Source organism: Muscardinus avellanarius (assembly GCF_963383645.1).
Source record: "Muscardinus avellanarius genome assembly, chromosome: 17".
In the NCBI taxonomy this organism is placed as follows: Eukaryota; Metazoa; Chordata; class Mammalia; order Rodentia; family Gliridae; genus Muscardinus; species Muscardinus avellanarius.
In genome coordinates this window covers 38,336,574-38,351,857 of record NC_137803.1, presented here as the reverse complement: position 1 = coordinate 38,351,857, position 15,284 = coordinate 38,336,574, and the positions used below count along the sequence as shown (strand labels likewise).

General features: G+C 48.6%; 1 protein-coding gene across 50 annotated transcripts in view; it reads right to left on the bottom strand.

Annotated features, from left to right (window-relative positions):
• The window catches only part of CELF4 (CUGBP Elav-like family member 4), a gene marked incomplete at both ends in the record, with an annotated part of 282,956 nt that extends 269,901 nt beyond the window's left edge, over window positions 1–13,055 (bottom strand). For all 50 annotated transcript variants that reach the window (XM_080714363.1, XM_080714333.1, XM_080714364.1 and 47 more), the window contains one exon: window positions 12,776–13,055. In XM_080714363.1, the coding sequence (XP_080570489.1) occupies window positions 12,776–13,055 (280 nt within the window). The remainder of the gene's footprint in view (window positions 1–12,775) is intronic.
• Window positions 13,056–15,284: the final 2,229 nt, after the last annotated feature.

Genomic DNA, 15,284 nt, shown 5'->3' with positions numbered 1-15,284 from the left:
CCGCTGTCTCTGCTTTGTAGAGGCCTGCCCTAGCACCGCAGAGGAAAGGGTGGGGAGGGTTAGGGGTGTCCCAGAGGCAAAGTGCAGTTGGATCAATGACATCCCTCTTTCTGGCAGGCCCCTCTACCTATTGTGTCTCTGCTGGTCTGTGCGATTCTCTTCTGACTGCATGGTCTCTGCTGTGACCAGCCCTCCCAATCACTGGCTCAGCTGAGACAAGGTCAGAACATTCAGAGTTAATGTTCTGCAGAGAAACTTGAGAAACTAAGGGAGAAACAAACCAAGTCCCGGGAGGAGGCACGAGGAGCAGATGAGGTGTCACACCCGCAGGGGCTGGAGTCCGGCTCCTGATGGCTCTCGATGGGTGGGTGCAGTCTGTGTGTTGGGTCTTCCTGGTGCTCCCCGTTTGCCTCAGCGGAGCCCCCAGACATGTGGTGTGTTGGCTGTTCTACCCTCCGGAAGAGCAGTCTCTTCTGAGCTGCCCTGTGGCCTGGTCTGCCCAGTGGTCGCTCACTGTAGCCCACACATGCACTTTGTCCATGCTGGGCAGCCATCTTTTCCCCTGATGCTCTTTTCTCTTCCCTGGGGTCCCAACTCAGCTGCCTGAACCTAGGCCTTGCCCCTGACTCCTCATCCCAGGGGATTTTCCAACTCACACAGCAGAATTTCAACAGTAAATCTAATCATTTGCTTATTGAAATAGTCAGGATGGCAGCACAGAGGAAAGTCTTATTTTTCAATAAAACGATCTTTAAAAATCGGAAAAGACGACGAAGCTTGAAAATCAGCCAGTGGCAGCTCTGCCACCCTGGGATGATGAACCAGACGAGACTCCAGTCCTCGTGCTGGGTCCTTAGCTGGCCCTGGGTGGCGGGTGTACCAATTGATCACGAATCCATCAACCTTCTGACAGAGCCTATCCATTCCTTCTCACATAGTGTGTGTTCACTTACGTCTTTTGTGGGGGCATTCGGAGATTCCTTTGCAGAAGTTGAGGGGGGTAGCAATTTAGAGTTGGACACGTCAGGCCCTAAGTATAGAAAAGATTCTGATGCCTCCTCCAACGGATGGAAGCTCCTCAACATATGGAATTAAGAATAAAACCCATACTAAACCATAGACTTGTTATTAATTTTTGAACCAAAACCAAACTCACACAGCTACAGAAACTGCAATACTTCCTGAATTTTCTAGTTCTGTGTGAGTGCGTTTACGCCTGACATGCCCAGTGAGGGAACTGGTCCAGGGTCCCACACCAGAGTAAGGGGCAGCCAGCCCTTGCCTTAGGGAGCAGGGTGCAGGGGTGTGGGGCCTGCATTTTCTTAGCTGGGGCGGAGCCCGACTGTGGCACTGGGTGCTTTGGTTTCAGGGGCCCTCAGCCATGCTCAAGAAGTTCTTCCTCTCACCATCAGAGGGCAGGCGACAGCCAGAGGAGAGATCTTCCCCACACAGTTTGGGGGCTTCTCCCCAGTGTATGAAAAGTGTGTAAGGAGTAGCTAGGCTTCTATCTCTCCACGGTTCTCCCTAGAGCTACTCAGACAAAGGTCTTCTGGCTGGGGAGGGAATGGGCACTTCTGGAGGGGAACTGAACCCTGGCCCCAGGACCAGCTCTCCCCATACACCAGGCTGCAGCTAGACCTTAGCTCTGGGAGCTGGCTGGGGTCAGTTAGGGAGGCTGGGCGGCAGGCATCAAGGAGGAAGCTGCAGCAACCCAATAGGGTGACTGGTCCCACCAGCTAGGTATGAGAAGGGGGCCAGAGGTACCCTGGGTGTGGAAGCAGCCAGGGTGGTTGCCCCCTGGTGGCCTGGGGTCAAGGGGAGCAAGTCAGGGAAAAAATTTGTAGTCTAATTACTTCCTCATGGGAAGGAAGTACTCTATTCCAAGAGGCTGCATTTCCTGTTCCAGCCCTGGGCCCATATCCTTGCTCTCCTTCACAACGAAAGGCATCTCCCGGAGCCTCTTGGCAATTTGCTCCTCTCCCTCCCCCCACCCCAGTACTCGAAATTGAACCCAGAGCCTTGCGCAGGCAAGGAAAGTGCCCCACAATGGAAACACAGCCCCAAGCCCTTTCTAAATTTTCTTTTGAGATAGGCTCTCACTAAGTTGCTCAGGCTGGCCTCAAGTGTGTGGTCCTCTTGCCACGGCCTCCCAAGTCACTGAGATCTCAGGTGTTGCTGTGGCTGCTGTACTCGCACCAGCAGTCCTTCTCTTCTTCATCATCACCCCAACATGGGCCTGGACTCTAGGACAGGCTCGCTCCAAGCTGCCTTGGCAACTTTCGGAATTCAGAAAAGGAATGCACAAAGATCCCATTGGGTCTTTGGCTCTCCTGAAGACACTCCTTGATCCCGTTTTCTCCCATTTTGAGGAACTTCGGCACTGGGCTTTTCTCCTTTTGGATCCTTTCTCAGAACACTCTTCCATGTATTATCCAGGGTTGCTAAGGAAGGCCAAGGACATCTGGGGCTGGGGCATCCCTGAGGGGATTCTGAGGCCAAGGAAGCATGGCCTTTCTTTTCCTTCTCACTCACTATGATTACAGATAAAAAGCAGCTTTCTGAAGTCCAGAACATTCCTACCTTCCAGCAATGTCGACTGGGCTGCAGCCTGAGCCTCTGGTCCCAGGAACTCAATCACAGTGATAGATATGATTGGGTGCACGTCCTCCTGGGAGGCTCAAGCCGCAGAGGCCACAGTGGCATCTCTTGGGGCCAGTATCCCACCATGTGCAGCAGGCCACTGCTTTCACCACCCCCTTGGAGAAAGACCTTTTCACACAGCAGGGGCAAGGATGTTTTCCGTGTCTCCACTGGTGAGACCAAGCCAAGCCAAATATTGATTTGACAGAAAGATATAGATATGTTGGATGGATAATTGTTAGGAGATCTGATTTCTTTCTTTTCCTGTTCAGAGAACACCTCTCCTCGACCTCACCCTGCTGAAAAGCAGAGGCCGGATGAGAAAGAGTGTTCTTACCGGTCACCCAGGGATGCCTCCATCCCCCCTGGTCTTCTCCGAGGAATTCATGAAGCCTCTGGGTATGAGGTTCCTTCTCCCACCATACAAGCACTCCCAACATCTTTGCCGTATATTATTAGAACCAGTCAATATGATTAATTTTACATGGGCACAATTTCCTGCTATTGCCGCGGAGGCCTTCCAGCCTCGCCTATCAGCAGCGACACAATACAGTTTCTGGTTATATTGGTCAACCAAGATATTGATATTATTAATAATGGATATCTATATGCTGACCTTTGTCCACACAACTGAATCACTCTAGGCTGGCTGTCACATTTCTTTAAAAGGTATTGATAAGCACATTACTTGAAGGACATGTACAATCTTCGGTGTGTGCTTTTCACTCACCTTCAAGTATCTCCTGGAAAACCTCCCCATGTTGGATGAGCTTGTATGAGTACCATATCATGTGGTGTGCAAGAGAATGTATGCAGGTGCTTGTGTGCTGGCTCTATGTGTGTTTATATGCATGCGTGTTCATACATAAGTGTGCATGTGTGTATATGAGTATGTGGTGTGTCTGTCTTGAACACCAGTCCCTTTAGAGCTGATCAAATAGTCAATTAGAGCATTATAGGGAGGTAGCAGAATCAGAGAGTTCCTACAAATACACTGTGATGTAGTGTTTGATCTTTGGATGCCTCTTGTCTCCTAGGACTTGCGTGGGGAGGCTTGGCTTTATAAGGATATTATTAGGTTGATGCCTTGTTCTCTCAATTTACCTGCCAGAAAAGAGACGGCTTTCACTGGGAGCTGTCTGGCCAGAACCAACCACTGGAAAGGGCACTGAAGGCCACGCTGCAGGCTGGACTGTGGAGGCGCACTGCTCCCAGCCTCACTCTCTAACTGTGTGTGCACTGCCACTGATTAATCTGGCTCTACTTTCTTAATGCCAGAGGAGGGGAAGTTTGCTTTGTTCATCCTTTCAACCCTCTGCACCAAAAACTCTCAACAAAATCATGCTGACATGCTATCAGACCTTGCAGATTATATAGAGGGGAGTGGCCAGCTGCCTAGCAGCTGGGAGAGGGCTTATGGATCTCTAAGGCAGAAGGCATGTGTCATGTGCTCGTGGGTGTGCATGTGCATGCGTGTGTACACACAGGCAGGCAGCCTCATTGTCGCATCTCTCTGTGGCTGCTGTCATGCCTACCTGTGGACAGTGGTGTCAAGGACTGTTGCCACTCAACTCCATCTACAGTGATCCCATCCCGTTTGGACTCAGATGTGTTCCCTTGTCAAGGATGCCCCCTCACTTGTCCCTGTGAAAGAAAGCCAGCTAGCTAGAGAGATCTTTTGGATCCTCAGACAAAGTGTATGAATAAACCAGACATGGATTAATTAGGTGTGACTGCATCATTAAATTAGAATAATGAACAAACAGCTACGTATGGCATTCAAATCTGCCTAGAACGACTCGAAGGGTTGCTTTAAGGTAAGTCACCTGCCAGTCTGTAGGTTTTGGGGACTCTGGAGAGTAAGGCTCTCATCATGTCTTGTGAAGTGGGTTCTTTAAGCACCATCTACCCCAGACGAGGGCTGTCCTTCAGTGGGCAACAAACCTCCACAACTGAATCCAAACAACAACGCGGCTCAACATAGCATCATCTATGCACGCTTCAGTGGCATGCATTTCTCAGCATGAAATACGACAGTGGCACAGGTGCTCAAGAGACAGGAGGGAGAAGTTAAGAGGTGTGGGCAGTGATGGGAAATGTATTGATCCCATAATATTTATGTGGATGTGCACAGAAGTGCTGTGCATATCCATATACACACATGCACGCACATCCTTTTCTATGAACCCCATTTCCACAAACTCTTTTTTTTCTGTTTGGACATAGTCCCCATTTCAGTCAGATGGATGTGAAGATGGACCAAGTCTCCGTTGTGTAATCTTAGAAACAGCTGCTGAACAGCAGCCCCTGCCCTCGGCAGACAACACCGCTTACAATCCCAGTCCTAGGACAGATTGGCTGTGCAGAAAGAACTGTCTGTCTTTAACAAAGAGGAGGAAGTCAACATCTAAGAGGAAAGAAAATGGGAAACTTCCAGCTGTGGGGTAGCCTAATGCATCAGGGGCTTTGTTAGTAAGATACGTTAAGTATCTAAAAACCTTTGATCTGTAGCTGCTCTTAACAAAGGTGATAATTAATTAAAGCAGAGTGTATTGCAATAAAGTAACATCGTGGTCAGTTTATGCGCTGTCCAGAGCTGGCCTTCGGAAGTCTCTGTCAATTAAACTCTTGTTGGAGGCCAGCTCATTATCAATTTTTCCCCTGAGTTTGATCAATATTTTTGGCTGTTCTGTCCTCACAGAGCTAGGACTATGTCTGTCTCTTTGAAGGCACCCATTTATTTACATCTTGCAGATAGCCACATAGGATTTGTTCCTAAGCTGAGCTTGGAATTGCTCTGTTTTGAGAGCCTCAGCCAGCTCATGCTGGAGGGAAGATACAAGGAAGGATAAGAGAAACCAAATGTGGAGCAAGGGAGGGGGAAACTCTGCGAATGTATAATCCTGAAAACTTCCTTTACTATACTTGAGAAGCTCAGAAATCAGGCTATTTACACATGGGTTTTTCCCCCAGTCCCTGGCATCCTTGGCTCCTGGGGTAGGGAAGCAGTGGGTGGTGAAAATGACGGCCTTGCATTTTATACCCAGCCAAGGTCCACTGGGAACTTGGTGGGTAGGGATGGAGGAAGTACTTAGGGCAAATATATCAACTTAGGAAATTCCTCTGCAGCCTTTTATACCTCTGCATTTGTCTTTGATCTAGTACGTTCAACTGTACCCCGATGTGGCTCAGTGAAACCTTTACTTCCTCCTTCAGGTCCCACTTTAGGGCTTGGGTGGGCATCTTCAGCAGCAAGGAGATGAGGGACAGGATGGATGATGGATGATAAAACACTACGTGAAGTTGGGTGGAGGGTTCTGTTGTAGTCTCTTAGGCTATTTGGGTAGGGCAGGATGCTTTTTATGATTCTTGGAGGGCTGTGTATTTAGACCTCTTAGAAAAGGCAGAAATAAAGGGGGTGAATGTGCTTCTCTTGTTATAGATAGCCCAAAAAGAGTTCGGTTGGGTATGGGTCACACCCATCGTGCATTTAGGGAAAAAGCAGCACTCTCCATGGGGGACCTATCCTGACTGAGCTTGTCATGGTGTATGTGTGTGTGTGTGCGCATGTGTACTACAAGAGGAGAATGGGCTGAGATGCCATAGGGCCCTGAATGGGGTAAGGAAGCAGTGGGTGGTGAAAATGAGCCTTGCAGAAAGTTGGGCTCTGTGGCTGGCCAGTTAGATTCCCAATGGAAGATCATTTCTAAATGAGTCAGTGGGTGGGCAAAAGCAGACTAGACTTCAAAGGGTGATGGGTGGGGGATAATGATGAGACAATCTCTTAACCCTAGACTTCTGGGTAGGGACAAGAGGCAGAAAAAGGGAGCACATCTCTACTCTTGAACTTGGAGCACTGACAAAGCCACGGGTGCCAAGGTGGAAGAAGGATATAGTAGTGTGGACCGTGTCTCCCCAGATTCTACCCTTTTCTCCCTCACCTTTTCCATTGATCCTGCATATAGCCATGCAAGATGAAAATGCCCCAGCATCATCTCCACGCCATTTGCTTTTGTCGTCTCTTCCTTGTACATGCATGTGCATGTGTGTGCTTGTGTGTGCACACACACACACACTCACACCAACCCCCACACAGGCTGCAGACACAGTGGTTTTAACACCCTCTACCTCTTCTCTCTGCATGTCACATGGGATTTATTTTCCAAGTTCAGGAGCTGCTCCAGTTTCAGTCACTGTCAACTAGCACACCCAGCTTCCAGCTGACATTTTGACCCTACAACTTTCAGTTTTTGTTCTCTCTCTCTCTCTCTCTCTCTCTCTCTCTCTCTCTCTCTCATTTTTGCCTGCGATGATGGGTCTCATTCTCTATTGCATCTCTTCCTCCTCCATAAAGCCAGTCAACCCGAATTCTCTTTAGCTGAGCCCCCTCCTGCTGGATCAGTTTGGAAACTGACCATCTTCTCATGATGTGGAAGGTGTGAAGTCTGCAGTATTTTTCCCAAAATCCATCCTAGGCAACGTTGAGAACAATTCTTCTCAACCGGTGAGGTTCTCAGGTATCCTCTGAGACATCACTCAAGAGGCCCTCTCTTTCCTGGTATATAAGCTATTACAATGAGGATGAGGATGCTAGTAGTTGAGATGGAGATGGCCATGCTTAAGTTGCTGGAGTGTGCTGAGATAACAGGGCATCAGGAATACCCTGGAAATAAGTTCTTTGAAAGAATTTCGATAAATTTACAATATGACTGTGGGGGACGTATCTATGGTATGCTTGCAATTGTTTTCCTTTGGACTGTTTTTAGGCTATGACTTCATTCAAGAAAAGCTTTTTGTTTTGTTTTGTGTGTGTGTGTGTGTGTGTGTGCGCGCGCGCGCGCGCGCACGCATGACACCACATATATCTAGCCAACTGGAGCTGGTGACAGAGGGAGTGAAAGTATGCCAAGGGGCTTCTTTCAACTTAATCTAGAATTTCCACAAAAGCCAAGGGGTGGGAGAAGAAAGCGTTAATATCTCTCTTTTGAAATGCAGTAAAATCTAGGCCAGCCCTGGTTTTCATATGTGTGGGATGCGCTGAGTCATGCTTGCACATGGACCACATGGATGCAGATATATGCGCATGGGGATGTTAATTTCTGGCTCTGTGTTGATTCTGAGAAAGTGTTTTAAAGACAAAAATATGCACAAGCATCAAATAATCATCAGTCTCTTAAATAAACCGATAATTTTCCAATAATTTTTTCTTTGCTTTTAAGTAGAACATGACAACATCTGGATTTGGAAGCTTTTTAAATGGTGGCTGTTGCTTCAATATACTTTGGCCTTGTAATGTTGCTACAGCTCATGTGTGTGTGTGTGTGTGTGTGTGTGTGTGTGTGTATTTGTGTGTGGTGTGTGAAACTTATTTCAGTGTTTTTCTTGTTTTTGTATTCTGGCTATCCTATTTTTCCTATCTCTGACAAGGCAAATCTTTCTTTTTAAGAACTATAGGTGTGTAACCAGTCATTTGGCTAGTCTCTTTCCCTGTACAGAACTGACATTTTATTTTTCAAAGTAATTAAAAGAAAGTTCATCTTAATTGAGCTGATGCCCATGCTGATATTTCAGCTTCCCTCTCTTAGACTCATTTGAAAATGGAAATCAGATAGAGTCTCACCATTTTAATTCACCTATCTACAGGGGGAATAAAAAGAGCTCTCGCGGCTAAAGTCAAGAGGTGGAAATGCGATGTTTTGAAAATTGTTGCATTTTAAATACAAGCACAGTAAAATTTTATGAAGATAGTAAGAAATTATCAAAACATCATCACAACCCGTGTCTTCCCCCTTTCTCCCAGTTATACCCCAAATCAGGGGGCTTTGGACTTTTCCTACTCAGGTATAGATAAAAGAGAAGGTGGTGCTGCTGGTGGTGAATATATTTAAAAAGGTGTGCTCTCTGGAGCCAAATCCATTATTCTGTCCCCACCCTCCTTCTGGATGTGGTGTGAAAGTATGAGGGGCTGACAATCCTGCAGCTTGTGGCTTCTAGGTTGGGAGCCCCCCTCTCTGGTTGTCAGTAGAGTACATTTTCATCCATGAAGTGTGGAAAATCGCAAAGCAGAGTAGTTACCCAAGCACAGATCTATTCTGACTGGATAACAAGAGAGACTCTGATGGGGACTTGGCTGTTTAGATTAAAATGCATTGCAGGCTCCAGGAACAAGCACACATCAGTAGTAAAGGCTGTTTAAACCTTCAGGGACAGCCCTATGTTTATATTACATTAATTCATAAATATTATACTAAATACCACTTAAATTGGACTTAAATGACTTCAAAGATAATGCATTATAATATGGCTATCCAGAGAGCACTAGTCTTTATGTCTCCCAGTAACTCAGTCTTTGCTGCCTCCTATCCTACTAGACAGAACCAAAGTTATGAATGGATTGCCGGCTTATTCATGTGTGATCCAGTGTGTGTGTGTGTGTGTGTGTGTGTGTGTGTGTGTGTGTGTGTATGTGTGGGTGTATATATATCTTTGGTCATTGCTTCTGTTTGTTCTTCAGGAAATAAAAAAGAGGAAAAGAAAAATAAATAAAAAACAAGAGACGGGAAGAAGTACACTAGTGGGTGACCTGTTCCCTTCTCCAAGGAAGAAAAATTCTACTAAAAGGGGCAAAATTGGGCCTCAGCCCATTTTTGCTCCAACACTGGGAATTCACTTCTCTCTTCTTTAATCAATAGTACAATATATTTCTCTTTGGAACCTAGAAAACACAATCTTTCCCAAAGTGCTTTAAATGGGGAGAAAAGAAGACTCTGAGTTAACCGGAGAGTTTGCATCGAACTGGTTTTCCTTCCTTGGATGTTGTTTATTTGAATTTCGATTTCAGTCTTTTTCTCCTGCTTTCTCTCTCTCCCTCGTGCCTGGGCCCCCTACCCCCAAATGCTTGCTGATCTCTAGGGGGCAAATTTACCTTTACAGTAATTACCCCAGTCCACAACTGCTATTCGCTAGTTCTCAGCCCAACAGCTTTTCTCAGATATGGCTGGGTTTGCTCCACAACATCCCCCACTCCCTCCTCCACAGACTCCCAATTTGACTGGAGTAATTGCCTTTTAAGGTGTACTCTACGCATGGCAGGTATTCCATTAACCCTTAGAACTCCTTCCTTCTTTAGTTACCTGAAATGGCAGGTGCCCAACAAATAGATACCCACCTGAATTCTCATGCATTTCATTTAGTTTTTACTGCTAAAGAAAAAACTAACAACATACATATGCTATCCATGCTTGAGGCCAGTATGCTCACATATCTCTCAATTTTATCCCAGTATGATTCATTAGAAGTTAGAAATTCAAGAAGAGGAGAGCAAGAGCCACAAATATGCCCTGAAATCAGGCTTAACAAAGGCATGATTCTATCCCGAGCCTCACGTTGTCAATGTAGAGGTGGAGAAAACCTAGAAGCCAAATTCATCCTCAGTCTTCAAGCCACATCATGTTTTTTGACTTAACAGTAATTAATCACCAGTGGCAAGCAAGTTTTCGTTAAGGTGGCCAGAGGCTTATTTTATAAGGATTAGCTAATAAATCAGCCTGCATCCCTGAAGGAGGATTTCAAACTCTACTAGGACTGAATAAACCAGCCCTTGGAAATGGTCTCATTTATTCAGCTCCCTGAGAGCTTCCAGGTACTGTTGGGGACATTGTGCCTTAACCCCAGCTCTAAGAATCAGGAATGGAGAGGCAGGAAGTTTCATAAGGAAAAAATATAGGTTCAGGCTCTGAAGGATGAACTGCGACAAGGAAGCCCCAGTGTGCTGGAACCACCGAGCCTACCTTTCACTGACTAAAACAGTTTGGGAGAAGAATTATTTAGAAAATGAAGTTTTCCTTGTTCTAGAAATTCTGAAGAAAAAAGTATATATCCTTCTCTATTTCCCTGATACAACTAGTGAAAATTATATTTCTTTACTATAATACGACAGAACCCAAATTACAGTAGAAAAAAAGTGATGGCATCAGCAAGAGATTCCTGAGAAGAAACCAAGTAATATTGTTAAAGTTTATCTCTATTTAAAATAAAGAAGCAAGTAAAGTGTCCCAACCCAGATCCCATAGGATGTCCAGCTTCCCACACTGTCTTTTGCCTCTAGTGGATTTTCATTTAAAAAAAAAAACTTTAAAATCTTAAATTACCACAAGAATTGATCATTAAGATGAGCAAAACACTTGCTTACTATGCTATTAAATTTTTATTATTACCATTAAAAAATCTAGGGATGTATTAGAATGGCAAAGCTTTGATACAAACCTTGATTAGCTTCCAGGGAGCTTGATTAGAAAGAGAAAAACTACAAAGATATGGTTCACTTGAGAGGGAGGAAGAGTGTTTTTTTTCTCCATTCTAGAATATTATTTCAAGGACTGCCTCTCTATGCTACCTTTCCAATATCTCTTCTGAACAGACAGACATTTTCTCCATATTGGATAAAGATTGGTTTCTGTATCCATTACAGCCCCCATCCTCACCCACCTCAACAAACCTAGTATATTTCCATTCTGCTGTGTTTTTGTGCTACTCAACATGCCATTAACTTTAAGATTTATTCCTCAGCAGGCAAGCTGGAAGATGCTAAAGCCAATAAAAACTGCTCTCTGGGACTCCAACTATGAAGAGTTTGGAGCTCTGTTTAGTATTCGGATGAGGGAGGGCTGGGGAAGGAGGGTGGTTGTGGTAGTGAAATCCGCTGCTGCTCAGAGAGCCAGACAGCTCTGTGCTCTGCACCTAATGTGCTGGAGGATCCGCTCTGTTCATAGCCCATTTGTGGCCAACGATGAAGCTACTCTCTGTGTGGGGGGTGGGGGTACGTGTGTGTGTGTGTGTGTGTGTGTGTGTGTTTCATCTTTAAAACCACCAGCTCCATCACAGCATCTTCAGTGGTTCTCCTCACTACTGTTTATTAAAAACGGAACGTCCATACACATCCCCTACAACTTCCTTAGCCCCGTGCTTCTTCCCTGCCTAGCGATCAATCTCTCTCAGAAAGCATTTAACTTGCCCACACAGCTCCAGCACCGATTAATCCTCGCTGCACATCCTATACATTACTGTTAGGGAGCGGAGCACTGGGCTAATTTCGTCACCCACCAGCCACCCACACACATTCTACAACTGAACACATTTGGGGTTCTGCCTTAAAGATAATAAAACAAGGAGGAAATAGGCAGGCTGCAGACAATTCCCATGACCACTTTCCTAAAAAGTTGTTAGGTTTTAATTCTTTGATTATTTTGTCTTCCCATCCCCCAAGCACTTACTAGCAATGATTGCTTCAAGGGAGCAATAATATACTATAAAGCTCTCTGCATGGTGAGTTTGGGATAAATTAGGGTACACCCTTCAAAATGCATATCTTGCACAGATATATTTTTCCCAAACCCAGCTTTCCTGGGTAGGGGACTATATAGGTTTCCCAGACCCCCATTCCTCCGGGGGGATGACTGGTCCCTTGCTAATTCTTGCCTTAGGTTTTATCACTTCTTCCTTCAAACGTCCAAACCACCCCTTCCGCCCCTCCCCACTTCCCACACCACCGCTCACACCACAACTAGATTATTGATGCCACAGAGCGACATGGAGAGTTTACTGTTAAATTAATAGCAAAATAAAAATATCTCTTCGAATTTGTCGCCCCTTTCCCTGTTAGACGGCTGCGCTCCTGCCCCTCTGGCCGGGAGCTGAGGACGAGGAGACCATCTCCTGTAGTATTTTCAGTACCACGGCGATGGACAGCACCCTCAGTCCCCGGCCCGCCGCGCGCCCGCCAGTCCGCTCAGCGTCCGGGTCTCGCCCGGAGCAGCGGTCCCCATCCCAATCCTTCAAGTCGCTGTCCTCAGAAACCCAAGCCCCGTCTCCCTCTCCAGCCTCCCTTTCTTTCTCTTCATCTTCTGCTCCCGCTGCTTTCCCCGTGGCGCGGCCCCTATCTGCTCCTCGCCCCAAACCCAGCTTTGCCCCAGCGAGCAGCTCCCCACGCACCCAGCTCGGGTCTGGCCGCCGAGCGCCTCCCTCCGCGGCGCCCGCGGGTCCCTCGCGCCGTCTCCCGCTCGCCGGGCGCGGGCCGGCCGATCGCCGCCCGCCCGCTCTTTCTCCCCGGCAAAGTTGGGAGGGAAGGTGCACTCACCTTTGTGCATGCCTGTGAACCTGTCCTTCAGAACCGTCAGCTCGTAGATCTTGCCGAACTCCTCGAAGAGGGGCTTGAGGTCCTTCTCATCCAGGTTTCGGGGGATCTGCCCAATGAACAGCTTGATGGCATCGTGGTCCTTCATGGGAATGGTCGACGGGTTCCCCGGGCTTAATCCGTTCATGTGCCCGGCGCTGCCCGGGCTGCCGCCGAGTCCGCCGGTACTGAGACTCGCGGTGTCAGCCTGTCCGTTTGCTAACGTGGCCATCTTTATATACATAGAGAAAATCTTCTTTCCTTTTATTCTTGCTCGCTCGCACTCTCCGCTCGCTCGCGCTCACACGCGCACACGCACACACACTCGGGCTCTCTCCCCCTCGGCTTCTCCACGCCTCGCTCTGCTCTCTCTCTCTCTCTCCCTCTCTGCTCTCTCTCTCCCTCTCCCTCTCTCTCTCTCTTTCTCTCTTCTCTCGCTCGCTCGCGCTCTCTCCCCTCCCTCTCCCTCCCTCTCTCCTTTCTCTCTCTAGTCTTTCTCGGTCTGATCTGATTTTTTCTTTTTCTTTCTTTCTTTTCTTTCTCTTTCTTTCCTTCTTTCTTTCTTTCTTTTCTTTTTTCTTTCTTTCTTTTTTTTTTTTTACACTGAACAGACAGGATCTCTGTCCTTTCCGTTTAAACAGGCTGGACCGGTTCAAGTTCTCAGCCAGACCAGGGGTGGGGGCGGCGAGGGTGCGCGCGCGGAGGAGGGGGCGCGGGGCCGGGAGCGGGCGCGCGGGGAGGGGGCCCGCAGCGCGGCGGGCGGCGGCCGGGGGCAGGGCGGCGTGGGGCGGCGCCGGCCTCCGCGCCTCCCCCGTCGGCAGCCCCGCGGAGCGGCGGTGGTACAGTCCGAGACGGCCCCCGGCTATAAATAGCGCCAGGCGCATGGCTCTTCGGGAGGCGCTGAGATTCCCGGCCCGGCGGCCGCGGGCAGCGGTGCCCGTGAGGAACCGGGCTGCCGGCCTCCTCCCTTTGCCTTTTAGGGGCTATTTTTGTAATAGCAGCAGGTGCAACTTTTTGTATTTTAAAAACATTGATTTTCATTTTCGCGTGGGTATGTAGGGGAAGTTATCCACCCAGCTGAGCTCTATTAGGACGACGGGCGGGCGCAGCGAAGGCTCGGATGGCGGGCGGGGCGGCGGCGAAGGCGGCGGCGGAGGTGGAATGGGCGCTTTTCTCTCCCATCTGGCTCCATTTATTTATTTATTTAGACTCGAAAAAGCGAGCCTGCTTGGAGGGAGTCCGCCCAGCGATCTGAGTGCGCATTGATCAGTGTCGAGAGAAAAAAAAGCTACATAAATATATATTATGTGGATAAATCTGTAGACAAGAGCTCTCTGGCGCGCGCGCGCTCTCCCTGGTTCTCTGTCTCTATCTGAGCTTTTTTCCTCCTCGCATCCCCAACCTGCCAGAGCAGCCCCAAACATTCTCCCTCTCCCCCTGCATCCACTGCCTCCCGAGCCACCACCTGGGAGGATGGGGCTGGGGTGCAGTCGGGCCCTGCCAGGGGAGCAGAGATTCGGGGTCCATCCTCCCTCCCAGCCCGTCTCCGAAGGCGGGAGGTGGGTGTTTCGGTCCCGGACGGTTTTCCCGTCCCGGAGAGCGGTGGCCGGTCCGGCCAGAAACTGGCCCGAGGAAGGTAGGATCCCAGCGCCCGGGCCCGCTCGCCTGCCGACCAGCGGGGAAGGCGCTGGGGGCGGTGGCGGGCGAGACCGCGCGAAGGACCGACTTGATTTTTGCCCTCGTTTGCTTTACTGGTTCAGATTGGGATTTGTTTTTTTAAAAATTCATCGTCAAGAAATAAAACCCCCCCGAATGGCAAATAGGGCTGCAGCCGGACCCAGACTCGCGCGGCGTGCGCTGCCCCGCGGGTTTCGTCTGAGGCTCCTTGGGCTCCAGAGGTGTGAGGCGGGTGTCGCATCTGCGGGCTACAGCTAAGGGTCCCGTGGCCCAGCAGGTATCGGGCCAGACCCCCGCCAGGCCCGCTGGGGCGGGCTGCGCGCGGGAGGGAGTGGCGGGATCCTGAAGCAGGTCCTGGCAGCCCCGCCTCTGGGGATGAACACTGCTGGTGAACTTGGCCGGGGCGGCAGATTTTAATGTTAATGGTATTTACCTGCATTCCGTCCTCTCCTACATTTGCTTTTCAAAGACAGTTTTTTTTCTCGGTTTCAGAAGCCGGGCCAATTAAAATAACATGCCCGCTTCACCACCGGGCTGCGGGGCTGGGACCGCAGGGAGGAACCGCTGGCCTAACCCTGGGGATCCTGGTTGGCCACTTGCAGGTGTTCAGGGTTTCTCTGTCCTTACCCTCGAATTAAATTACGTTATTAGACGATATGTTAAATTTTTTATTTAAAGAAAGGAGATCCCAGCAACCTGAAAACTCAGGTCAAGCCTGTTTGGTCCAACAGGAATGATATCCTGTCCAGGGCTAGGGCTGGAGGAGACAGAGGAGGGTTGGACTCCCATCCCCCCA